This window comes from Microtus ochrogaster, assembly GCF_000317375.1.
Source record: "Microtus ochrogaster isolate Prairie Vole_2 chromosome 14 unlocalized genomic scaffold, MicOch1.0 chr14_random_1, whole genome shotgun sequence".
In the NCBI taxonomy this organism is placed as follows: Eukaryota; Metazoa; Chordata; class Mammalia; order Rodentia; family Cricetidae; genus Microtus; species Microtus ochrogaster.
This window is the reverse complement of record NW_004949096.1, coordinates 28,642,923-28,668,494: the sequence shown is the minus strand read 5'-3', so window position 1 is coordinate 28,668,494 and position 25,572 is coordinate 28,642,923. Positions and strand designations below refer to the sequence as shown.

At 49.4% G+C, this 25,572-nt stretch overlaps 2 protein-coding genes across 2 annotated transcripts in view; both read left to right on the top strand.

Moving 5' to 3' along the window:
- The window catches only part of Ehd4 (EH domain containing 4), a 69,540-nt gene extending 50,815 nt beyond the window's left edge, over positions 1-18,725 (top strand). The window contains exons 4-6 of the mRNA XM_005364294.2: positions 4,220-4,632; positions 10,445-10,609; positions 16,372-18,725. Coding sequence (XP_005364351.1) covers positions 4,220-4,632; positions 10,445-10,609; positions 16,372-16,908 — 1,115 coding nt within the window. The 3' untranslated portion in view covers positions 16,909-18,725. The remainder of the gene's footprint in view (positions 1-4,219; positions 4,633-10,444; positions 10,610-16,371) is intronic.
- Positions 18,726-21,369: 2,644 nt separating this feature from the next.
- The window catches only part of Sptbn5 (spectrin beta, non-erythrocytic 5), a 45,524-nt gene continuing 41,321 nt past the window's right edge, over positions 21,370-25,572 (top strand). Inside the window, exons 1-4 of the mRNA XM_005364480.2 lie at positions 21,370-21,381; positions 21,670-21,846; positions 22,007-22,174; positions 24,042-24,158. Coding sequence (XP_005364537.1) covers positions 21,370-21,381; positions 21,670-21,846; positions 22,007-22,174; positions 24,042-24,158 — 474 coding nt within the window. The remainder of the gene's footprint in view (positions 21,382-21,669; positions 21,847-22,006; positions 22,175-24,041; positions 24,159-25,572) is intronic.

The following is a 25,572-nucleotide window of genomic DNA, read 5'->3' as shown; positions in this document are numbered from 1 at the left end:
AGAAGGGTACTGAAGAGATGGCTCAGCAGTTGAGAGCGCATACTGCCCCTCCAGAGGCCCTGAGTTCTGTGTTCCCAGCACCTACCTTGGGCAGCTCCCAACAGCCTGAACTCCAGCTCCAAGGGATCTGAGCCCTCCTCTGGCTTCCATAGACATCTACACACATGTGGTATTCACTTATACAGACACATGAACACAGACAGACAAACATAAAATCTTTAGGGCCATGCATGGTGGCACATGCCCCTAATTCTAACACTCTGGAGGCAGAGACAGGCAGATCTCTGTGAGTTCCAGAACATCTTGGCCAACGCAGTGAGTTCCAGGCCAGCCAAGACTACATGATGAGACTCTGTCTTGAGAAATAAAATAAGGTTCAGTGAGAAACCTTGTCCCAAGAGAATAAAGCAAAAAGTGATCAAGCAGGCAGGACACTTTATTGTCTTCTTGCCTGCACACAAGTTCACAGGTACACACATATGCATATACCACACACACACACACACACACACACACACACACACACTTGCTATAATCTAGATAATCTTTTATTATGCCATGTGAAACCAGCCAGTTACAGAGGACAAATATTGTATGATTAATTCCCATGCAGCACTGACAGCAGTCAGATTCATAAACCTAGAGAAGATAATGCTGTTCTGAGAAACTGGGGAGATGGGGGATCCAGCACAGCTCCAGGAACGGACCGGACTGAGGGAGTAAGCGAATGAAGAAAAGACAAGCGCAGCCAGATACACAGAAAACTGAGATTGGGTGGTCTGAACTCTTGACTGGAGAAAACCCAGCACCCTGGAAGCTCAGTGTGTTTATTATATCCAGTTTAACAGACAGATGGAGTTGTGGTACACAGCTGAACAAGACTGGGTTGTCACACACAGATAAATTAGGAGGCCGGGCTTATGGTGGACAGCTGGGTGGAGGGCTGGGTTTAGTTCATCTCTGCAGGAGCAGTCTTCAGGCCATAAACACTGAGTGCTGGGAGTGATGGTGGACATACTCTGAACATACTGTCAGCACTTGTGCTTAGTCCCTCTCATCCAAGGAAAGCTTTGCCATGCCTCTGAACCTCACCCCAGCAGGAGAGGCTTTGCCATTCTCCTGTGGGTCTAAGGCTCTGGGGTCTGATGTGGCCAGCTCAGGTCAATAGTCCACATTCTCTCAGGACCTCACTTGTTCAAGGCTCCCCATTCCCTATAGAAGATATAGAAATTTAGTATTGAATGGGTTTAGAGTTTTAATTGGGAGGATGAATGGTTGTGCAACAGTAAGACTAGAGTCTTACAAAATGACTAAAATGGTAAAAATCATTATGGTACAATGGGCAATTGAACAAACCAACCTTTCCCACTTTTGATAACTCTGTGCTCTCTTCTGAGATGTTCAGTGGTTTCTACTCTTGATTGTGTTGCCTGGTGTGTGACAAGCAGTCCTTTTTGTTACCTGTTCAGGGGCACAAAACTACAGCTCCCATTGTTACTTTAGAAAGAGGAAATACAGACAGGGCCATCGCTCCAGAGATGTGTAATGCTTCACCTAGCGTGGACTTGTGCAGCAAGGATCTCACCTTAGCACTGGAAGCTACTCACCGCCTCTGCTTGATATCTGTCTCTGTCTCTCTCCCTGTGTGTGCACCTAAGCATCCAACCCAAGTCCTCTGTGTGCTCTATCACTAAGTTAGTCCCCAGCCCAGAATCTTATTGTTTACAAATTGTAAATTTTAATTTAGGCTGTAGTTTAACACATGTTGCGTCACAGCAAAGTAGTCATCTGAGGTGGCCTGAGAGGAAGAGCCACCATGTCCGCATGGCTATGCCGACATTAGCAATGCTGCTCTTTCAATTTACCTACAAGGATGACAAGCTTCCTTTGGCACTTATATAGTAATACCTATTTCAAAATCAAACAAACAGCCAGGCAGTGGTGGCGCACACCTTTAATCCTAGCAGGCAGAGGCAGGCGGATCTCTGAGTTCCAGGCCAGCCTGGTCTGCAAGAGCTAGTTCCAGGACAGGCTCCAAAGCCACAGAGAAACCCTGCCCCAAAAAACAAAACAACAACAACAAAAAAATCAAACAAAATAAACCTATTACTAACTCTAGTTTCTTGTGTATCTGTTCCCCTCCCATACTCGTTTTTCAAAGGGATGAAAACTTTAGTCCACAAACCTCTTCACTTTTCCTACAAGATCATTTTTCCCTGGGCACTTCCTCATCTGCCCTGGGACCCACACTCCATTCCCAGCCAGCATCCCAGGTTGATACTAACAGTGTGGGCTTTTGCTGCAGTGTGTTTCCATAGGATGCTGAGCACTGCCTGACATTTAACATTTTATGTGAATGCTATCATTCTGTGGTCATCTTTTTTGATGTGTAGGTTTTTTTGTTTTCTATGTTTTTGTTTTGTTGTTGTATTTTTTTTTGTTTTTGAGATGAGGGTAACTTTATAACCCAGGCTAGCCTCAAATTTGTAGCATTCCTCCTGCCTTCTCTTCTCAAGTGATAATAGCTTGCATATGAGCCACCATGTCTGACACTATTCATCTCTTTGAAACCAATTTCTACCCAGTGCTTTCTTGTTTATGAAGGGTAGGGTTTTTTGGTTTTGTCTTTTTTTTTTTTTGCTTTGTTTTTGTTTTGTTGTTGTTGTTGTTGTTGTTATTGTTGGGTTTTTTTGCTTTGTTTTTGTTTAGGAAGAGGGTTTATTTGTTTGTTGTACTTTTTTGTTTTGGTTTTTGGTTTTTTTGAGACAGGGTTTCTCTTTGTATCCCTGGCTGCCCTAGAACTAGCTCTGTAGACCAGGCTAGCCTCGAACTCACAGAGATCCTCCTGCCTCTGCCTCCTGAATGCTGGGATTAAAGGCATATGCCACCACCACCTGGCTAGGATTTTTCTTTTAAAGATTTATTAAATTTTTATATTATCAAAATTTTATATGTACAAGCGGTTGTATGTAAGTCTGTGTACCATTGTATATGTAGCACCTATGGAAGCCAGAAGAGGATATCAGAACTCCTAGAACTGGAGTTACAGGCAGTTATTAGCTGCCATGTGCTAGGAACCAAGCCCAGGTCCTCTGGAAGAGCAGCCAGTGCTCCTTACCCTTGAGCAGTCTCTTCAGCCCCCACCCCCACGGGTGTTTTGCTGTAGTTGTTGTGTGTTTGTTTGTAGAGACTCACCTCTGCTGACAGGTTATCTAGCTTATTCTTTTTGCTGTCTGGTATTTTCTTATCTGAATAAATCAAGCTTGATATTTTTTAAAAAATATTTTCAGTAAGCAAGGTGCACTGTTAAAATTGCATGGTAGCTACCTCGGCGCTCTTGGCATCATTCTCTAGACTTTGGCATGCGTCTGGGGTTATCGGGAATAGGAAGGCAGCAGGAGAGGCCACTGCTTCAGTGGAGACCGTGGCTCTGCAGCTGAGCAGCCTGGGAGTAAAATAACCTTTGAGTATTGGCCTCCTGTGTGCCTCTCCTGGGAACTTGCTTCCTTGGGGGAGATGGCCGAGAGTCTTGACCTCAGGAAGAGTGTTTACTTAACTGCTTGATTTGGAACAGATTGGTAGGTGGCCAAACACGACCAGTGGAATCTGTTGTGGCCGTGTCCATTTTAAAGAGGAAATTGGCAAACGACCATATTGTGTGTGACAGATGTTTAAAATACTTTTTAAACACACGTAAGCTATAAAAAGTCCTCATGATAAATATCAATCACAGTTCCCCCAGACAACCCTTGACCTCCTCAGCATTCTGTAAACCTCCATTCCCGTGCTTGCTGGACACCCTGGGAATGCAGGTGGCCTCCAGGCTCCCTTCTTTCTTCATCTCAGAGGTTTTCTGGAAAGTAAATCTTGTCCAGAGAGTGAGCCTTTAGCCCACGGCCTTCAGTGTCAGGACTGGAGGTCAGTTCTGCCCCTCACCCAAAGACCTGTGCTAGGTGAGGTCAGAACCATGAGTACCAAGTCAGTTTGCCTACACACAGGGCTTCATCAAGCTGACCAGAGGCCCCGTTTTGTCCCTTTCCTTGGGAGGGTGCCAGATCCCAATATTAGCTACGTGCATCCAGCCCAGCCCTCTCATGAGAGATGGTTTTCAATCGTAGGCCCTGCTGCCTCAGATTCAACGCTCTTCTTCACTGGCGTTCTCCCACGGCCATGTCCCCCAGAGTGTTCCGCACACTGACAGAGCTTTCTCTCCACCCAGGGTATGACTTCTGCCAGGTCCTACAGTGGTTTGCTGAGCGGGTTGACAGGATCATCCTACTCTTTGACGCTCACAAACTGGACATCTCGGATGAGTTCTCAGAGGCGATCAAGGCCTTCCGGGGCCAGGATGACAAGATCCGAGTGGTCCTGAACAAGGCTGACCAAGTGGACACCCAGCAGCTGATGCGAGTCTACGGGGCCCTCATGTGGTCTCTGGGCAAGGTCATCAACACACCCGAGGTGCTTCGAGTCTACATTGGCTCGTTTTGGGCACAGCCTCTGCAGAACACAGACAACCGCCGGCTCTTCGAGGCTGAAGCACAGGACCTCTTCAGAGACATCCAGAGCCTGCCCCAGAAGGCTGCTGTGCGCAAACTCAATGACCTCATCAAGCGGGCGAGGCTGGCCAAAGTAAGCATCAGATAACAGGGTGGGCCCTGGGGCTGATGCTGGATAGCACTGCTATCCTCCCAGAAGGCTCAGGGAGGGCATGTGATTGGTGCACTCCTTTAATCCCAGTACTTGGGCAGCAGAGCCAAGTGGATCTTTGTGAGTTTCAAGGCCAGCCTTGTCTTCACAGGCGTTCCAGACCAGCCAGGGCTATAGTAAGACCCTGTCAAAAAAAAAAAAAAATCACCATAATTTTGCTGCACCATTAATCTCAACATTCAGGAGATAGAAACAGGTGGATCTCTATGAGTTTGAGACTAACCAGGGCTGCACAGGCTGATTACACGCATTGAAACTTGGTCAGGAAGTGGAGTCAACTCTCCTTCTCTTGGTCTTCTGGTATAAAACAAAAGAAGCGGTGGAGGGCGGCTGACTTTGGTCTGGCCATGGTGTATTGGGTCAGCCTTCTGGGGTCCACCACAACTGTGGTTCGTTTAGTAGACACAGATTTGGCATGCCCAGGCCAGAGCTAAAGAGTCATCTGGTAGAGGAGGAAGTCCCAGAGTCCCAGAGGGAGAAACTGTACTGACCAAGGAATGGGTACTTGCCCATATGACCTCAGAGGATGGTGCCTAGGTGGCTGTCAGGAAGACAGGATGGCTCCCCAGAGGATCACGGGCCTTCCAACACCTTCTTTTTTCTCATCAGCCATCTTCCTACTGCAGCCAAATGTGCATGTTCCTATGTCTGACGAGACCTGCCCCGGGCTGCCAGTGCCCAGGACACACAGTGCTACAACCTCCTGGTTCCCTTTCTTACACCCCAGGGTGTACATACTTTTCCTCTGTGTGTCACCAAGCTAACTTGAGTCCGAAGAGTGCTGTATGAGTCACCACTTGCTGTCCTTTCTTCCTGGTATAAGCTTCTCAGAACTCTAAGCCACTGTCCTGCAAGGCAGTTGCTCTAGCTAGTTCGTGAAACCACTTAGCTGCAGCTCTTCTGAAAGGCCTGCTACCCTAGGCCTAGTGCATGGTAGCAGGAAGTCTGTCTCATTTTGCTTGTTCAATGACCCTTTGACACATGGTATTTCTCTGTTCTAGCTGTTATAAATTAATTTACTTTCAAGGTATATAAAAATCTAAATTAGTTTCGTCATTGTTGGTTTTTGTTGTTTGTTTGTTTTTCGAGACAGAGTTTCTCTGTGTGACCCTGGCTGTCCTGGAACTTGCTCTTTAGACCAGACTGGCCTCGAACTCAGAGATTTCCCTTGCCTCTGCCTCCCTAGTGCTGGGATTAAAGGCGTGCACCACCACACCCTGGCTAGCCTAAATTATTTTCTAACCAAAGTCCTGTAGACTTTGCAAATTTCACGGGATTTAATGTCCATGGACATTTTAAATTTGCCAGTCGCTGCTGAGGGACCAGTGACTGAAGATACATCTTTATTCAGCTATAGGGGAAAAAGGTGGGAGAGAAAGGGAATGAGAAAGAATATGAACAGAGAGCTGGAGAAAGAAAGAGAAAGACTGTGGATGTGACTGGATAGAGAGCTGCTGGAAATGCTGAGCACCAGCCTGTAGTGCTCCTGCCATCCCTGAGTCCCTGGAGCAGACCAGCGTGGCCTAGGTTAGGGAGACACAAAATGCCTCTGTGTTCTGAAACTGAATAATGGAAACCCTTGTGCAGATGTAGGGGGCGGATGTTCAAATCTGCTGAGCTTACTTATAGGAAAAGAAATAGCATATTCTTTTCTTCCTAAGAATAGTGTCTGGCTTGTTCCTTTTCACAGAGGAAAATGCTTGTGGCACATCTACTCCCATCACCAGCTCCCCAGTGCCATTTGCACGTGATATGTCGCAATACCAGCTGAACATTAGGACAGGAAGCTGCCTGGGCTGGCTAAGAAGCAGAACTGAACACAGTGGCCCCTTACGTGGTACATGCTAAGTGGGTGCTCCATGAAGCTGTACCCCTAGCCCTCCTGCTGCAGTTGTAGGTTCCACTTTTGAACTTTGTCATTCTTAAAGAAGCAAGGAGCAGCCTGGAGGTGCAGCTCCATGGGTAGGGTGCTCGCCTAGCATGCCCAGAGCCTTGATTTGATCCCCAGCACTGCACAAGTCAGCTGCGGGGTACATACCTGCCGTCCCAACAGGACAGAAGGCTCAGAAACTCCAGGTCATCCTCAGCTACGTATTAAGATTGAGGCTAGCCTGGACTATGTGAGATTCTGCCCAGAAAAACACAAGCAAACAAACAAAAATGTGGGGAAGGGGTAGGCAAGAAACCACTGAGTCACCCTGGACTACTTATATTTCCTTATAATGCTTTTGTATGGGTCTGGTCATCTTTCTCTTGGCACAGTTTTCCTTCTGCAGCAAAAAAAAATGCTTAGAAGCCATTTTTTGCTTGATAATATCAATTACTTGACAGTTGGGCATCCTTATCCTTACTTCATACATGAAAACCTGACATTCAGAAAGCAGTGTAACTTCCTGGAGCTGATTGACAGCCTGGGAATATTACAGAATACACATCCCAAGCCCAGGTAGTCTGCTTGGTCCAGAAAGTCCTGATCTATATCCAGCGTACACATCTTCTGCAATATCTCCTTACTTTACACTCTTACTTTATATGTTAATCTATAATTCTGCTTATTCTAGAAAATTCTCTATCGACAGAAAACCTACAAGGGACATTGTAAAATATGGGATGGGTAGGTTTTTAGATATCACCTAAGAGATAGGAGATCTGAGTTAGCTGATGGGATAATGATTCCAAAATTCATGGCCCACCCAGGGGAAGCAAATGTAGCCTCATTTTTTTAAATGCTCATAGCAGATTCATTTAGAATAGCCAAGATGTGGAAACACCCCAGTGGCCATGTATGTAATGGATGGTACTCAGTACTGGAGAAGAATGAATATTGATGTGCAAAACAACATGGAAAAGTCTGAGCAGTGAGTTCTCAGCAGCGTGTACCATCTCTCCGGCCTTGGGGGGCGGGGCATCATCCCTACCCTTCGCTCCTCTTCCCACCCCGGACTTGAACAGGTGCAGCACCCGTTTCCCATGCTGCCGGGCCATGGTCAGTTAGAGTTCACATCTGAAATAGTGGTGCACACTCCTGTAATCCCAGTGTTTGGAGACTGAGACAGGAAGATCAGAAGCTTAAAGACACCAAGGACTGACGGTACACCTCGGTGGTAGAGCAGTTCTCTAATGTGCTCAAGGTCTTAGCTTTTGTCCCCAGCACAGGGGAAAAAGGAAGAAAAAACCAGACTAAGGGGTGGGTAAAGACTGGATGAGATAGCATGTATAAGTGTCCTGTGGCTGCTTTACCACAAGCTGAATGACAAATAAATTCTCGTAGTCTGCAAACCAGAAGGCTAAAACCAAGGTGTTAGTGATCACACATCCTCTGAGAGATCAAAGTGTCCTGAGTTCTTCTGGCTTCCTTGGGCTCAGTGGCCTGTGTTTTTATCTTAACCACTCTCACCATAATACAGGATTTTTAAAATACAAACAAAAAGCTTGGAGATTGGGTAATTTTACTGTCTTTTCTACTTGTGTATTTTCAAAGCTTTTTTTTAAAAGACTTATTTATTATATATACAGTGTTCTCTCTGAATATATGCCTGCAGGCCAAAGAGGGTGCCAGATCTCATTAGGGATGGTTGCGAGCCACTATGCAGGTGCTGGGAATTGAACTCAGGACCACCTGGGAGAACAGCCATGCTCTTAACCATTGAGCCATCTCTCCAGCCCCTCAAAGCTGTCTTCTAAGGAACAAGAGACCATCCTGTGCTCTGGGTTAGCCTCCTTGTCTTCCTCACTTTTGTCAGAGGGAGGCAGCCTGCCAGAAGTCTGTTTGCTCTGAGACGCCAAAGCTTACCGCACGGTTCTTCAGAGTAAACTATTTTAGAAAAGCCTACATATGAGTTTGGGAAATCGAGTGTAGTTTTATTCTTCTGTTAACCTGTGCAGACCTCAGTCTTCTTTACGGGATAAGCAAACTCAAAAGGGAGACAAGCACACCGGCAGACCCCATTCTGCACGAGGCTAGGAACGGCCACCACCCACTTGGAAATCTTCACTCAGCAGGGAAGCAAAGCAGCTTTTGAGGAAGGAGAGTGGAGGTTGAGAGAGGAGAGCACTAGAGTTCTGTGGAATTTAGTTTGCTCTTCAAAGACGCACTTTCCTCTTAGTCACATGTGATATGTGGGGCCTGGCTTTCCTTTTTGCAGTGTCAAATTCGTTTTTGGAGAAGTTGGACATTTTGTAGCTCATCAGGCAGATACAGGCTGAGAGTGTGAGAATCGCCGTTCAGTGTGTGGTGATGCGCCCTTCATTGCTTATCCACTGAGAGCTTAAAATAGCTCCATCCCTGCCTGGGCTTTGTGGATGCCAGTGCCCACGCCTATATATGGAAACCTGTCTCTCTGAAGGCTGACCTCAGATGCCTGCCGCTCAAGGCCCCCTTAAGCCCTCTTTAAGACTGTTAGAACCACATGTGGTTTGGTACCAGCTTTGATCTGAACAGAATAACAAACCCTTGTTCAGTAAGACTTGGCCACTTCTCTCAATCTCACATTTCTTTTAATCTAAGCATTTTGTGAATCTCGGGTTTATTATTGAATTTTTTAAAGTGGGGACAGTTGGGAGATAGGTTTCACTGGGTAGCCCAGATTGACGTGGATCCCGTTGTGTAGCCCAACACAACCCATTGTGTAGTCCTTCTGTCTCAGCTTCCTGAGGGCCGAGATTACAGACATGAGTTACCATGCCCAATATTAACTGGAAAAAAATATTACCATAAACCTACAAACAACAGTCTCAGTCTGAACAGAGGAATTTCAGACAGTTTATTGTCACTGCACGGCGTGACATCAGGCATAGTGCAAAGTACACTTGTATGTTCAGAACCAAAGCTGCTGTGAAGTCACACAGTGTCACAGTGAGAAACACCTTAGAGTCCTCACCGGCTTGATGTGGACTTAGTCTCTGGGGGGTGTGCATTGAACTGTTGTCAGATATTCTTCTAACCCTACATTCAGTTTTAAGGAGTTGGTCCCTAAGCAGTAACCATACAGCCCAGCATGTGTTCATCTTCAGATGGCCTCTGTGCAGTGCAGGTGCTTGCAGATTCTGCTGGGCCCACCAGTGTGCGTGCACACCCAGAGGCCCTCGGCTGAGCTCTGGGATCCATCTCCTCGCTCTCCCCGATGTCCTTCTTCCCTGAGACTCTAATGAAATCTGTTCTCTTCACTAGCATTTTCCAGTCTACATGGCTGCTTTATTTTTTAAATCGTTGCTCTGTTTTTCATCCCTTCCTATTTTAGCTATTTTTTTGGCTTTTGAATTACTCTGTAGACTTGAAGTTCTGTAAAGAAAACTTTTGTAATGAACACAACTTACTGACCTGAAGTCGGAAGTGGAAGAACAGAGAACTGAGAGAAGGAGGTGACACGGGCAGACAGTGCAGTGCCCTCCTGGGGAGACTGCTTGCCCTTCGGGGTTTGGGAGCCCTGTCATCCCATGTCCCTTATCTGCCATGTTCTACCTCCGATTGTCTTCTGGGTCTTCCCCCTTGCCCAGCCTTTGATGTTGGGGTTCTCTCTGCTCACCATCGCTGTGTGGTCTCTGCACATTGGGTCCCTCTGGCCCTTGCTCAAGTCAGGCCAGCTCTCAGGAGCTCTGGAACATTCTTGCTCTCCCTAGGCTGCCTGGCTCCTCACCTTCTCTTGTGGTCAGAACCAGAGTTCTGTGTGGGAATGGGTCTCAGGTATCTCTTCTCGAGTAGCGTGGTGTGTGCTCACCCGACATATCCCCTCAGGTACATGCCTACATCATCAGCTATCTGAAGAAGGAAATGCCAAACGTATTTGGAAAAGAAAGTAAGAAGCGGGAACTTATCTTCAGGCTTCCGGAAATCTACGTGCAGCTGCAGCGAGAATACCAGATTTCCGCGGGGGACTTCCCTGAGGTCAAAGCCATGCAGGTACTGGGAGCCCCCATTACAATGTCAGGAGGAGGTTGTGGGGATGGCAATTCCTTGCCACAATCAAGCCTAGCTGGTTATAGGAAATATAAGAAAGTCTCAGTTTAATGAAGAGGAATTCAATGACATCATCTTCCTAATGGTGACACATGATGATGGCCTCCTATGACTAAAGCAGCCATTGTTTGCCTTCCAAATGTCTTTTTAAAGGGGAGAGAATTAGCCAAAGGGCAGTGAAGCTCACATGAGAAAGACAGCCAGCCTGGCCTCGTAGGTGATGCTCAGAATTGGCTCTGACGTTTAGGTAACCCTGAGTTTTCAGAATCACAGAACCTGAAGGGAATTAGAGCTGGGCTTGGCTTTGAAGGTCACCGTGTGGCTCCTGCAGCCATACAGTGAAAAAGTGTGCTTGGACAGGCTGGCTGCCGAGCACCGAGCTGGGGCCCTGGATGGACAGGCTGGCTGCTGAGCACCAAGCTGGGGCCCTGGACACAGCCTACTTTGCTGTATTCAGCAGCATTCTGCTGAAAGCCTAGTGTTGGTGGCCTCCAGCCTGATTGCAGAGTCTCCCGTTAGCTCTGGGCAGTTCCAGGCGAGCCATAATGGGGCTGCATTCAACTGCTTTGGCCCAGTCAGTGTCCGCTGCCCCACAGGGATGGGATGTCCTTTGGAGCAAGGTCACCACCTTCTTGTTCGGTGTAGCACACATCTGCACAGGGCACCGTACTCTCTGCTAAGCAGATGACATGAACTCAGGTGCTTACAGCTACCAGCTGTGTGGCCACAGAGGAGGAAGCCGTGTCATCTTGTCACCATGTCTGCTTGTCTCCTCACATTAATGGATTCCCAGAGCATAACTACCAGGAGGATGATTCTGCAGTTGCTGGGTGCGAGCTTTTTGGGGTCCTATAGCCAAGGAAGACTGTATGGCTTGCCTATGCGGGAAGGTCCTATCTAGCTCAGTAGTCACTGTCCTATGGGAATATGAGCCCTCATGGGCATAAAGGAAGCTAAAGTCTAGATTTGTATGTAAATCACCTTTCAAATTGGTTTCAAATTCTCAAAAACTCTGGGGCAAGGGATAATCCCTGGGGTGTGACCCCAAACATTAAGTTACTTTGTTGCTACTTCATAACTGTGATTTTGCTACTGTTATAATTGTAATGTAAATACCTGATATGCAGCCCCAAAGGGGTCACGACCCACATGTTGCAACGCTGATCCAGACTGCAGTGGGTGCTCTGTAAATCCATGCTGAGCATTCTCCTTTCCCTGAAGCCGTTGATGGTCCACCATCCTCAGCAACAGGCATTCAGTTAACACCACTGTGTGGGGGTCAGAAGTAGAAGCTAAAGCTTGGGTATTACAGTCACGACCTGGGCATATTTTAGGGTCATGAGGGCGGTTCATCACAGCTGGCTTTAGGTCTCTGTTCCCCCTCTCAAGAGACGCCTGGTCAGGGGGTGTCACATCTATTACACTGAGCCGAGTGTGTGTTTCTATTCCCTTAGCACCAGGACAGGCTGCCTATGTCTGTCCTGTGTCCTGTCCCAAGGGACGCTTGCCTATTGTGTAATGACTGCCCTGCAGCTTGAGAACACTATACTCGGTTGTCCTGAAAAATTTGACCTCCATGTGGAGGAGTTACCATGTTTTAACAGCAGAGGGCAGCAGAGCCATCCCTATCTGCTCCTCTCTATCACACGTTGGAAAACTGCTCTGGTGAACTTAGGGAGTAACTGGGTAAGGATGACCCAGCTTGAGACTGGGCTAGGAACCTGCTCTTTGGAAAGAGCAGCCCCAGTGGTACACTTGTTGATCTCTTTAAATCCTGACTGCATGACTATCCCAATGAAAACGATTGCTGTCTTAGGCCTGCCCTGCTGGAGGGCCGTAGCTTGTCCTCCCCACTGCTGCTCAGGTCTGTGAGGACCTGAGTTTCTTAGCTGTGCGCTTTCTGGGCAGACGTAGCTGCTGCTTGCTAGTCATTCCTGCAAAATCGTGGCTGTTGCCCTTTGTTTCTTCATACAGTTGCCGTCAGAATCGCTGGCCTCTGCAGGCTGGTAGACAGTTTGGGCAGACATAAACCCCACGTGTCTGGCAGACAGACACAGGGGCTCTGTGTGCTCAGGGCTCAGACTCAGTGTTCCTGCACCCAAGGGAATTCAGGCCTCTTACCCAGTAGCATTGGAATTCTTATGTGGGAAGGCCTATGTCCTTCCTCCTCATCTGGTCCTTTTTGTCCCCTAGGCTGACTGTGTGGCCCTGTCAGCAGAAGACCTGAGTGTTGGTAGCACTCTGTAATGTGGGAGTGGAGATGATGTCCTGGTGGCTCAGACCCACCAGTGAGGATGCAGGACTGTCCTGCTCAAGTGCTCAGCCGAGTACAGACTGCCGAGTTTCAGCTCAGCAGGTTAGGTGTGCAGTACTGGCTGCCTGCACCTGTGATGGGAGGTCTGTTCTGAAGACATTGTAGGCAGTCATCTCATCTTTTGGCTTTGTCCCCTTAGTCTGAGTGCTGGGGCTCTCCTTCCAAATATGAACACAGAATTCCTGCCCTGCCACACACCTTGAAGATCACAATTTTTGTTCTCTGCTAGACACAGCTTCCATATCTATCTATAAGGTGACTTTGCTAGGGAATTCAATGGTATGTAGCATACACCGATGATCCCAGCACTCAAAGTAGAGGCAGTAGGACCTAGAGCCACGGAATTCTTACTGCATACTCGCATGTGTGTCTGTGGCTGTGTGCGCAGTTATCCACAGAGGTCAGAAGAGGTCATCAGATCCCATAGAGTTGAAAGTACAGGTGATTGGGAGCCATGCAATATGGGTGCTGGGAATTGAATTTGGGGTGTCCTGCTGCTTTTATATGGACATGTTCTTAACCACAGAGCCACCTCTCCAGTCCCCACCCTGAATTCTATTTGCTCTTTTGTTTGTTTGTTTGTTTGTTTAGTTTTTGAGGCAAAGTCCCACTGTCCAGCTCTGCTGGGTCTAGAACTCACAGAGGTGTGTACAGCTGCCTCTGCTTCCAGAGTGCTGGGATGAAAAGTGTTTACCACTGTGCCTGAATCCCCACCCCAACCCCGCAAGGGCTCACTGTGAATTCTTGACCCTCCTGCCTCCACCTCCAGGCCAGCACTTGGGAGTTGTAGGTAGGAGGGTCAAGAAGTGCTGGCCTTTGAGGCACGTGCTATGCTGTTGGGACCATTTGGAGTCCTGGCCTCCAGCTGCTCTTCCCTGCTAGAGATCTTTACTTTCCTTCTGATTTGAGTTACTGAAAGCTGTGTCAAAGTTGTTTACCAGCTCTGCTTCACGAGCACGTGTGGCCTTGGCCTTAAGGATCAGAGGATAAGGTTTTCACCTGTTGGCCCACCTGACTGTTGGGTATATAAGCCTCTGTGGGCTTCTTACCAGGGACTAGAGGTCTGTGTCTCTGTATGTTTCAATCTCCAGCCCCTTGCCAGAAGCTCGCGAACTGTATGATAGTGCATCAAGCGCAGACAGGCGTTGTGCACTGCACTATGCCTGCCGTAAATCTTTATTTTTACTCTCTACTTTTTCTCCATTTTTTTTACAATGAAAGTATGCATTTGTCTATGCCCATTTCCCACCTTACTAGCCTGACACACTGCTTCTGTCCAGAACAGCCAAGATTGGCTTCTTTCCGGGATCTCTCTGTCTCGTCTCCAGGAAACTGCGAAAGTGAATAACCTCTCTACCTCCATGCCTTCACTCTACCCAGAACTGCCCATACGTATGCTCCCACACACAAAAGCTACAGCGAGGACTGGGAATACAGAGCTCAGTGGGAAAGCACTTGCCTGATGTGTGTTACATCCCAAGTTTATTTCCCAGCGACACACACAGACAAAAACAAAATAGAAAACAACTCTGCCATTGGCTAGAGAAATGATAGGTGGCTCTGCAGTTAAGAGTCCTTGCTGTGCATGCATGAGACCCAGTGTTTGATTCCAGCACTCATGTAAAAGCTGAACATGGTTCCAGACGTGCCTGTAATGACCTCTGAAGGGGCTGGAACTGGAAGGTCACTGAGGCTTGCTCTGCCTGAGAAGTACAAGTCAAGGTTCAGCTCTGTTGAAAGATCACTCCTCCCAAAAGATGGGTGGAGACCTCCCGTGACCGGCTTATGGGGCTCAACCTGGGTTTCAGCTTGTGCCCATTTGAAATAACTGACTAGTCTCCAGCTGCAAGATTCCCGCAGCACCTTGGGGAAGCCTCCACGCAGTAGGCTGTGTCTCTGTGGGGATGCCGCAGGTTCCTGTCCTGTAGTCTTCTGAGCTCATTCCTACCAAGGTTAAAGCCAAGGAGCGCGTGCTCCAGCCTGCATCAGTATTCCAAATAATTCAAAAAAGAAGTTCCTTTCACCAGGAGCTAGGGAACTGAGACAGGGCATGGTTATGTAGACCAGGCTAACCTCAAGCTTGCAGCAACTCTATAATCTTTACCTTCTGAGTGCTGGGATTATAGGTGTGTGGTACCATGTACAGTCAGCTACAAAGTTCTCAATTAATAGGATTAGGATTTTTTGGGTTTTTTTGTTTTATTTTTTTTCTAAATATAGTCTTGAGGGTTTTTTTAATCTTTAATTATATTTTTAAAAATTTAATTCTTTGCAATACATCCCAATTGCAGCCTTCTCCACCCCCAGATCCATTGCTCCTTCATTTCCTTTCAGAAAAAAAGCAGGTTTCCCAGTGATAGGAACTGAATTCGGCATAGCAAGATACAATGAGACTAGGCGCACACCCCCTTATCAAAGCTGGGCAAGGCAACCCAGTAGAAGGAAAGGGTCCCATGAGCAGGCAAATGAGTCAGAGACACCCCCTCTCCTACTGTTAGGAATCCCACTAACACCCCAAGCTAAAGAACCACAGCATGTGTGCAGAAGGCCTAGTGTAGACCCATGCAGGCTCCATGGTTGCCGTTTCAGTCTCTGTGAGCCCACCTGGTCCTGCTTAGTTGATTCTGTGGACCGTATACTCCTGGTGTCTTCAACTCCTCTGGCTCCTACCGTCCTTCCTCCCCCTCTTCTACAGAGTTCCCCGAGCTCTGCTTACTGTTCGACAGTTGGTCTCTGCATCTGCTCCCGTCAGCTGCTGGAGGAAGCCTGTCTGATGACAGTTGGGCTAGGCACCAATTCCATGAGCATAGCAGAGTATCATTAGGGATCATCTCATTGATTTTTTTTTTTTTGGTCATGTTTGAGTCTACCCTAGATCTCTGAGCCATCCAGCTTCCAGATCCTGACCATCCAGGCAGTGTCAGGCATGGGCTCCCTCTTGTCCCTGAGTTCTTTAGCAAAGTAAAGAGTTAGCAGATGTGGTCTCTGGTTTTAACGCCATCTGGATAGCCCATGAGTAAAGCAAGGTTGTAAGCTGCCCCTTTTCACTCCCTGGATCGTTATGAAAGTAACAAGTGTGCAGCAGGACCTTTCTGAGAGTGATCTAATTGTCTAGGGCATTAAGGGCAGGTGAAGGGTTTTTCTCAGTCTTAGGCGATGGCTGTAACTGCTGCAGCCTCCAGAGAGAGCAGCTGCTGTACAGAAAGCCACATCTCAATCCGGAAGCTTGTTCCTTGTTCCTAAGCCCCTTTATACATCTGGTGAGTTTGGACATGGGAGCCCCAGCAAAGAGTTCTGACTGGCAGAGGGTGTGGTGGGATGTCTGCTCTAAGGGAAACCCAGCAGCACCTCCTGCAGAGAACGTAACACCAATTCTGGTTCCCTCCCGTAGGAACAGCTGGAGAACTATGATTTCACCAAGTTCCACTCGCTGAAGCCCAAGCTGATCGAGGCCGTGGACAACATGCTGACCAACAAGATCTCCTCCCTGATGAGCCTCATCAGCCAGGAAGAAATGAACACGCCCACGCAGATGGTGCAGGGCGGCGCCTTCGATGGCACCACCGAGGGGCCCTTCAACCAGGGCTATGGGGAGGGGGCCAAGGAGGGGGCCGATGAGGAAGAGTGGGTCGTGGCTAAAGACAAGCCCGTGTATGACGAACTCTTTTACACACTATCGCCCATCAATGGCAAGATATCAGGTGTCAATGCCAAGAAGGAAATGGTGACGTCCAAGCTGCCTAACAGTGTCCTGGGCAAGATCTGGAAGCTGGCGGACTGTGACTGTGACGGCATGCTGGATGAGGAGGAGTTCGCGCTGGCCAAGCACCTCATCAAGATCAAGCTGGACGGCTACGAGCTCCCGAACAGCCTGCCCCCGCACCTCGTGCCCCCCTCCCACAGGAAGTCCCTGCCGAAGGCTGACTGAGGGTGCACAGCTGGGGGGGGGAGGAGGGGGTGCCTGGGCCTGAAGTCTGCCCTGCCACTGACTTGCTGAATGTCCTTGGCCAAGGTTCTGTTCTCTCCGTATCTCAGCTTCCTCATGTAGGACGGGGAAGGGCAGATACTGGATGCTGTATGAGGTCCCTTTACCTCTAAAATCCCTAAATTTCTATCAAAATATTGAGAAGAGCACTATATATGGAGATTTAAAGTCTAAGAAGAAAAACAGATTATCCAAAGGAAAAAAATGTAGATGTGGACACAGGCTGGGGAACTCTGGGGAACTCAGGGAGTGAGCTGGGGACGCACTGAAGTCCAGGACTGTGCTGAGCAATCTGTTACCATAAACCTCTCAGTTCTTCAAAGGGCACTGAGAGAAAATAATTTATTTTTCTTACTGTTTCTTGCTATATTTAGAGGGGGAGGGGAGCAGAACAGAGGGTTGCTTCTCTCTGTTGACTGACACCAAAGAGAAAGAAGAGTGATACCCAGGTGTGAAAGAGGATGTCCCACATCTGTGTGTGCCCATCCCTTCTGCAGTGCCCAGAGAGTGGGCAGCCAGGCCAGGAAAACCTGCCTTGTTCACGCACCTGCTGCATGACCCTGCCAAGGTTCCTTCCAGCAAAGCTGGATTCGGTTAGAAATTTGGAATTCACAACCTCTGTCCGCCCCTGGCAAGGACTGTAGCTAATGTTTCAGATCATAATGAAGTCTGAGGATTGGCTTTTCTTCCCAGCTCACCCAATAGGTTGCAGCAGAGTCAGTTTATGAGACTTAAGAAAAGAGACAGTTCCCATCTGTCACTAAGTGTGCCCTTCAGCCATTGAATGTTCCCAAGGCTTTTTGGTAGGTGACAGAAAAGTGAGTGGCAGAATTTAAATTCAAGAAGGCCATGTCTTGAATTGTGTAGTCCTAGAGACTCTGGACCCAGGTAAAGAGAGACTGGCCCCATCCTGAGCTGTCAATGGAGATCAGTGTCTTGATGATTGGCACTGCTGTTTGATTTTTAAAGAAAAATATGCATTTTGTTGTGTCCAATTGTGTTTTTCTCACAAGATGAAGCTTTTCTGTAGAAATCTTTTGTGTAATGCCTTGTCTTCCAAACTAGTGTGCTTCTCATCAGGAGTGCCTCTCTGGGGCCAGGATTGGTCTGCACACATACCTCTCCCCGAGCCCTTGAATTTCCCTGGCCCACTTATTCAGGTGCAGGGGCCTGCTCTGCAGCCCAGCTGAGGACACGTCCGCCATCACTTATGCAGTAGGAGTCACAGCACAGCGGTGCCCACATAGCCCACCCTGACAGCACCAGAAATGAGTGAATCTGAACAGGGCCCCTGGATCTTCAGAAAAACATACCCCTCCCTAATTGCCTCTGTCAACCTCAGGGTCAGAAAATGCTAAAAGCTCACACCTGTTATCCCGGTGCTTGGGAGACTGATGGAGGAGGATTACCATGAGTTTGAAGCCCGAACTACGTTGTTAGTTTTGTGGCAGTCTGTTTTAAAACCAGGGAGAACTCTTATGTCATCATTCATGCTCCCCACCTTACTCTCCAAATGACAGCTTTAAGAGGAGCATGGTGTGCATTTGACTCTGCATGAGTGTGTTTTAATTAACTGGACACACAGAGGGGAATGTTTGATCCTGGGGTCGTAACTGAATGCAGGCATCTCTGTGCTGTGAGGACCCTGGTGTCCACGGTGGTGATGTCCGGGAGGGCTGCCTCCCCCCCAGTTGTCTTGCTGTTTTTTTTCTCACACTTGTCATCTATCTCCATAAATATAATCACAAATGTATGTCTCAGGATTGTCTCGAAAGTGTGTCTGTATGTTCTACGTACATATGACCAAGTCGCTTCTCTACAGAACCTCAGAGGAGGCCTTTCTAGGGACCGCAAGCTAAGATTTCTGGGGTCTCCCTTCCCACTCCTCTCCACCTTCTGCTGGGAGAAGCCTAGCAGCTGAGCCTCACCACACTCTGACCCGGTGATGTTCCTGAACAAAAGAAGCCATGGGTCTACTCTTCATGATATTCTCTTGTTTGTCATGATTAGTTTACCAGAAAAGAAAGCGCCAGGGATGGTGGCCAAGTGAAAGAGTGTACCTTCCCAGAACTGACACGGTGTTCCTAGACTGTCCAGAATACACCTCCACGACAAGCCTCTGCCCTCCTTGACTGTATCGCCCTACCCCGTGTGTTAGTTTTCTGAGTGTTACGGAAACACTTGACAGAATTCAGTTTCTAGAAGGAAAGTCTAAATTGTCAACTGGGAAAACTCAGCACAGAGAAACATACAAACATATATGCATTCTGCTGGCTCCATTGGGCCTGGAGTGAGGCGGAATGTAACAGCCAGGAGCATGTCACAGAGGAGGCTGTTGCCAGCCAGGAAGCAGAGGGAAGGAGACCCAAAACCGGAGAGCTACTTCCAAGGCATGCCTCAGTGACCTGCTTCCTCGTCATATTCGTTCGTCTCATCCTTGGATAAACTCAGAACCCTTATGGTCCAACCACCATCCTATTGACCAAGCCTTCAGTACACTCATATCCCAACCACCATACACATCACCCTAGTTTTCAAGGAAGGAAGCCACCTCAGAGGGCTTACACACAGGAGGACAGGTTGGCATGTCGTCTGTGACTGTATGGCTACTTCATGCTCTCCCTGGTTCCAAAGACCATGTTTGTAACCACCACATGGCATCAGATGGCAGGAACCCCTGCAAGTGAGGGGAAGTGAGCCCCTAAGCTAGGTCCTGCCATCCTCCCCTGCCAGGGAAGTCCTGAGCTCATAGAGTAGGCAGATGGACAGACAGTATGACCCCAGAACAGGGAGCCTGAGTTTATTCAAGTAACCCAGGGCCCAATTCAAGAGCATGTCAGAACATATAGTATTTAGCAACGGTAAGTATACAATGCCTCTATTTTATAAAACCTTATTTAAAAGTGTCCATCCACACTGGCTCTGACTTGTAACTGTGCCCACTTCTCAAGAGGAAAGTGGTCCCTTGGGTCCGTTTTGACAGGAGATGGAAGAGTCCAGGGAGCTATGCCTCTTCTCCATGCCATCCCTGTAACCCCAGTTCCTCCTGCATCCTCTCTGGGAAGAGGTCTCACAGTGACTGGGGACAAAGACCCTACTGAAGCTCACACCTTAGCTGAGAGAGTGAAAGCCCAGGCTGAAGGGACTGTGGGGATGGGGACTGATGGGTTGTGCGGCGGGGCAGCGATGAACACACTCCTGAGATGCAGGCCTCACTCTCTCACACACTTCAGGTGTGCGCCACCTTCGCAACATCGGGCTTTTTCCTGTCACCCTCATGATGATGCCGACCTGGATCGTCATTCAGCACAGCGTATTCCTTTTTCCCCGAAGTTTGGGTACAGTAGACCCTGCCCTCTTTTCAGGATGGACCCTGTTTAGCTTAAACCAATTGAAGTATTCCACTACAAAACAGGAACTGGTCCTGAAAGACTGTGCCATCTCCTCCAGAATCCTCCTTGGAGCTGACAGTGGTCCGGGGCTCCAGGCAGGCCATGCAGAGGGTGGTAAGCTCACTCCTGTGCTGCGGTCAGAGGAAGGATGAGTACCTGCCCTAGGGGGTTCCATACAACTGGCTAAACTTGGGCGGCAGTCTCTGAGTGGCTGTGTGTGGATGTCCTTGAAGGCTCTGGGAGAGGGCACAGGGTGGGTGTCCCTGTGGCAAAGGCTCCTGAGAAGAGGGCCTCTGACAGGCAGCGCCTGGGAGGGGGTTGTTGCTTATAGGGGAGTGAGTGGGAGCTGCCCCCTGAGAAGCTGCTTTCCCTGGTACCCAATTCATCTGTCACTGGCTGCCTTCTCAATGCTCGGCTGAGCTGGTCGGAGCCTAGGAAGCTGAGCCCAGGATGTTAGGGTCCCCGTAGTTGTTCTCGGGTTCGGGAGGGGCTGTCAGTCAGTTTGCTTGGCCCATCGTCCTAGGATGGAGTGCAGGAGGGAAGTGAGCCCACAGCTTTCAGCCAGAGACCCTGGCCATTGATGTCTCATTCAGACCTCAGCATCCTACCATGGTCTCACAGAGCCAACAAGACCCTCAGAGCCAAGACCCTCACCTGCCAACAAGGGAAGCAACCAGGGGATGGGGTAGAGAATGAGGGGAGAGACCCCCTAGCAATGAACCTAGAACATTCTCGAGCCACCCCCTCCTGTCTGGGCTCCGCCCTGTAGCAGGTGGGAGGACAATGCTGCCTGTGTGGCATTACCCCTGACAGGCTGGCAAAGGGGAGGGCCGTGCTGTGGCCCCACTCCAGCCTGACTTTTCTGGTTGCCTTTCCCTCTCTCCCCAAGCCCTGCTATCTTGTATCTCCATCTGACAGTGGGGCCTCCTAGTGAGGACCCAGACGCCAACTGCCAAGGTGAGCAGGCCCTGTCTTCCTTCCGTGCCAAAACTGAGCCAAAGAACAGGGGACAATGGCTGTGTCGGTAGGACTAGCGGGGGTTCAGAGAAGAATCTGGGGGTGTGTGACTCTGGGTCATTCAAGTGCAGGCTACCAGTCAGGCTTTTTATCTGCATAGGCTCCACCTCATATTCCTGTCCTTCCTGGGAATAATGCGGCAAGACAGGGCCTCGGGCTTCTGGCAGGTTCATCAGTGCCCACAGTGCTTCCCAGCCTCAGTGCTCCCACCATCTCCAGACACAGGGAGATGCCAGTTGCCATTCATCCTCCAAGAGCTATAGGGTCACAGGTTGGTTGTCCTTCAACCCTCCAGTTCCTTAGCATCTCTGAGGAAGAGACTCAGGCCCACAGCTCCGCCTTGCCGAGTCCAAGTTTGGCCATGGACTCTGAGTATGAGGTCGGCCATGTCCGCAAGCTCCAGGCTCAGCATGCGCAGATGCAGGAGAAGACCTTCACCAACTGGATCAACAACATCTTCCGACTGGGCCGGGTAAGTGTGGCCTGGGAACCTCCAGTTCTGGTCAGCCACCTGGGGACCTGCTATGGGGTCCCTGGCCTGCAGCTCTTCTGGCCTGCTCCTCCCAGGCTTTAAAGTGGGGTGGGCAGGAGATGCTGGGCCGATCCTACATCTGCCCCAATCCACTCCTCAGGCGGGTATCAGGATCCAGAACCTGTATGCAGATCTTGCTGACGGTGCCCACCTCCTGCGGCTCTTGGAGCTTATTTCTGGGGAGGCCCTGCCAGCGCCCAGCCCAGGCCACCTGCGTGTGCACTTTCTGGAAAACAACAGCCATGCACTGGCTTTTCTCAGGGCCAAGGTGTGTTCTGGGAAGGGGTTTCTGGGTGGATAGCTGGGTGAGCAGCAACCAGAGGCCATCATATGATAGGCCTCAGGCAGAGCAGGAGATCCGGGCCTGAATGCCGGGTCACGGGTGCAGCCGAGGCACAAGAGCCAGCACAAAGCTCTCCTTGCACAGTGCACTTGACTCAGGCCACCAGCTGGCCACAGCAGGAACAGTCTGCATCCCAGCAGGACAGAAAGCATCTCTGTCTGATAAGGGAGGACTGCAGGGTTCTTTGCCAAAAGAATCTGAGTGTTTGTGATCTTCTCTCTTCTTAAACCTGGACATGTAGATCCACAATGATTTCTCAGGCAAGATGTGTAGTCAGCCACGTAGCAGAGTCCAGGTGTGTGTGTGTCCACAGGAGTCTGCCAAGGAGAAGGGTTCAGGAGGGCACCAGAGTCACCTGGGGAAGTGACAAACCAAAGAGATAGGCCTTAAAAAGAGGTAAGAGTCCCCACAGCACAGAGAGCCCCCTCATGACCAGCGCCACTGGTCTATTGCCACATACACATATATAAACATACACCACCACCACCACACCAAAGTCTGAATATTTGCTGATTCCCTGCCATCGCGATCGAGTTCACCGATCCACTGATATTGCTAAACCTGAAGCTGGGAGAACTGACTCTGGAGAGCTGGAAAGAGCGGACGAGCCCTCCTTTAGCCAGGTGTCACACCTTTGAGCTGAGATGAACACAGAGTGATGCGGGGCAGGAGAGGAAGTGCATGGTGCATCATCGCTCAGAGATCTGTGAGGTGCAGCTGTGCCCACAAGGTACAATGCCTAGAGAAGCTCCTCGCGCAGGACTAGGGACCAGCTCACAGCTGCTCTGGTCTTCAGGGTGCCTCCCCTTTGCTCATTCAGCTCATCGTTCCTACCTGGTAGACACCAGCAATAAAGTTCTGCTAAGAACTGGGGTTGTATTGGGGAGCAAAACCAACACCCCACTAGGGGAGCGGTGGTGTACATTAGGTGTATGTTTGTGTCAGTAAACGGGAGCAGATGTGTGTGTCTAGGTGGGAGGGAAATGCATGGTTGCAACTTCAAATGGGATGGCTGGAGCAGCCCATGTTGACAAGGCGACACCACACTAGAGGCTTAAAGGAAGAAAGGGGACTAATCATGCCGACATCTGGGGGAACAATATTTTCAGACAGCTGAGACAGCCAGCCTGTGCAAGGACACTAAGGCCTGTGTTAGGATCAGGCACCAGGGATGCCGCAAGCAAAGCTGGAGTCCTGATCTCACAGTTCTCCTCCTTGGTACCACGTGATTCAGCAGAGAAGATAGAGCCAGGGGGGTACCAGGCAGATCCCATGAGGCCCTGCTACATCTGTCTTGAGTTAACCCGTCCTCTCCTCTGAGGAGCGAGATCTAGACCAATGGTTTCGCCCTTGAGCCACCCACTGTTTGCTCAAATGCAGATTCCTGGGCCCAGACTCTAGAGAATCTGGCTGGGTGGAGATGGAGACCCTGGACTTCTAACAGCTCTGTTGGAGTTGAAATACCTACTGAAGACTGAGGTCTGGGGGCGATTCGGGGACCCAGCACCCTCTTGAGAGGCAGCGGCACTGGGAAAAGGAGGCAGCACCACATATGAGGGTCTGCTACCCAGGCTGGTTTACCTGCTCAGAGAGCACCGGGGAGGCTTAGACCAATGTCCCAACTATTCAGAACGCCATCCTTTTCCTGACATTGTCTATTGCCTGCTCTCCCTGGAGGACCACTGGCTGGAGGAGGCCAAATTCCAGGACCCTCCCATCTCACAGCCTCCTGGACTCCGGGTTTCTCGGGAACAGAGGCTTCATGGCTTAGCCCAATCACCCATGCCCGCAGGTACCCATAGCCTTCATCGGGCCAGAGAACATTGTGGATGGAGACCAGTCGCTCATCCTGGGACTCCTCTGGGTCATCATTCTGCGTTTCCAGATTTCCCACATCTCCCTGGACAGGGTATGTCTCACTCTCCAGGATGCCATGGCCTAGCCCAGCCCTGGCTTCACCTCGGGCCCCTGGGGACAGAGCAGTTCCACCCATGCTGATGATCCCACAGCAGACCCTTGGTGCTCACTAACTGAACTTTCACTCCATCCGGGGGCAAAGAACCCAGGGTGCTGCTATGTGCCTAAATAAGAATGGGGGTTCACGGATCAGTCACTTGCTGGTGAGGCACAGAGTGGCTGGCCACCAACCCTTCCTGGTGTGTTACTGGGCACTGGATCCTGGCCACCTTTGCTACACCACAATACACCATCAGAGGAAGTTAGATATAAAAAGGGACCCTAGCCCAGAGGTCTCTGAAGTCCTCGGGATCTTGAAGATCACGGAGGCAGTATTATCATGGTCTCCATCTTCTCCTGTCCCTCCTTCCCCCTCCGCCTGGGTCAGAAAATACAAGCAGAATGTCCTGATATCTATCAAGTTTCTGTTTTATGATTTCCAAAGCCCCACCCCCATCTCCACCTGGGTTGGGGAAGTCAAGCTGGAGAGTGAGACCCTAATTAAAAAAGTCATGGGTCTAGCATATACAGGACGCCCCTCAAAACAAACCATCTGAAGGCCCGTGAATTGGCTCAGTGGGCAAAGGCATTTGCTGGTAAGCCTGACAACCTGAGTCTGGTTCCCGGGGTCTCTGCGGCCACCTCAGGCCTTCTCTCTGCTCAGCTGGGTCCTGGACAGTATCTTAGCTTCTTTTACACACTTCTCAGCACCACCCGAGGAAATTAGATACGGAAAGAGACTTCACTTCAGAAGTGTACAAAGATGTATAAACCCTAACAGTAACTGCAACAGAGAATAGAGAGCTGAGGTGAAAAGGCCTCGTGCCTGGCCTACAAATCTGGGGTGACAGGAGTGTAGTGAGCCCTACCTTCCGTTCTGTGAGGCCTCAGGTCAGTTGGCTCCAGCCTGGCCCTTCAGAAGGTTGTAAAGGGGCTGACTCACAATTACTCTTCCGGAACTAGCTTCATTCAGAAGGGCTCTGAGGTGGGAAAGCATGAGAAAGAAGTATACTAAATATAGTACAGTATTCTAAAAACACCGTGATAGGGCATTAAGAGAGAGAGAGAGAAAGAGAGAGAGAGAGAGAGAGGCTTTCCTGTAAACCTGCAGCGTTAGACCATAGGCCTGCCTTAGACCTGACCGCAGAGCCTGAACGAGGCCACACCTCCCTGCTGCTTCTCTGGGAGAGTTTTGAACCGGACCAGGCTGTGACTTGACAGGCCTCAATGTGTGCTGTGTGGCTCCTCTGTGTTCCTGGTCACATGTGCTATACTGAGCTAAGTCACATGCCTGAATCTTCCCACCAACCCTAAAGGGTTATTTTTTTTCTTTTTTTTTAATTAATTTATTTTTTTCCTTTTTTTTT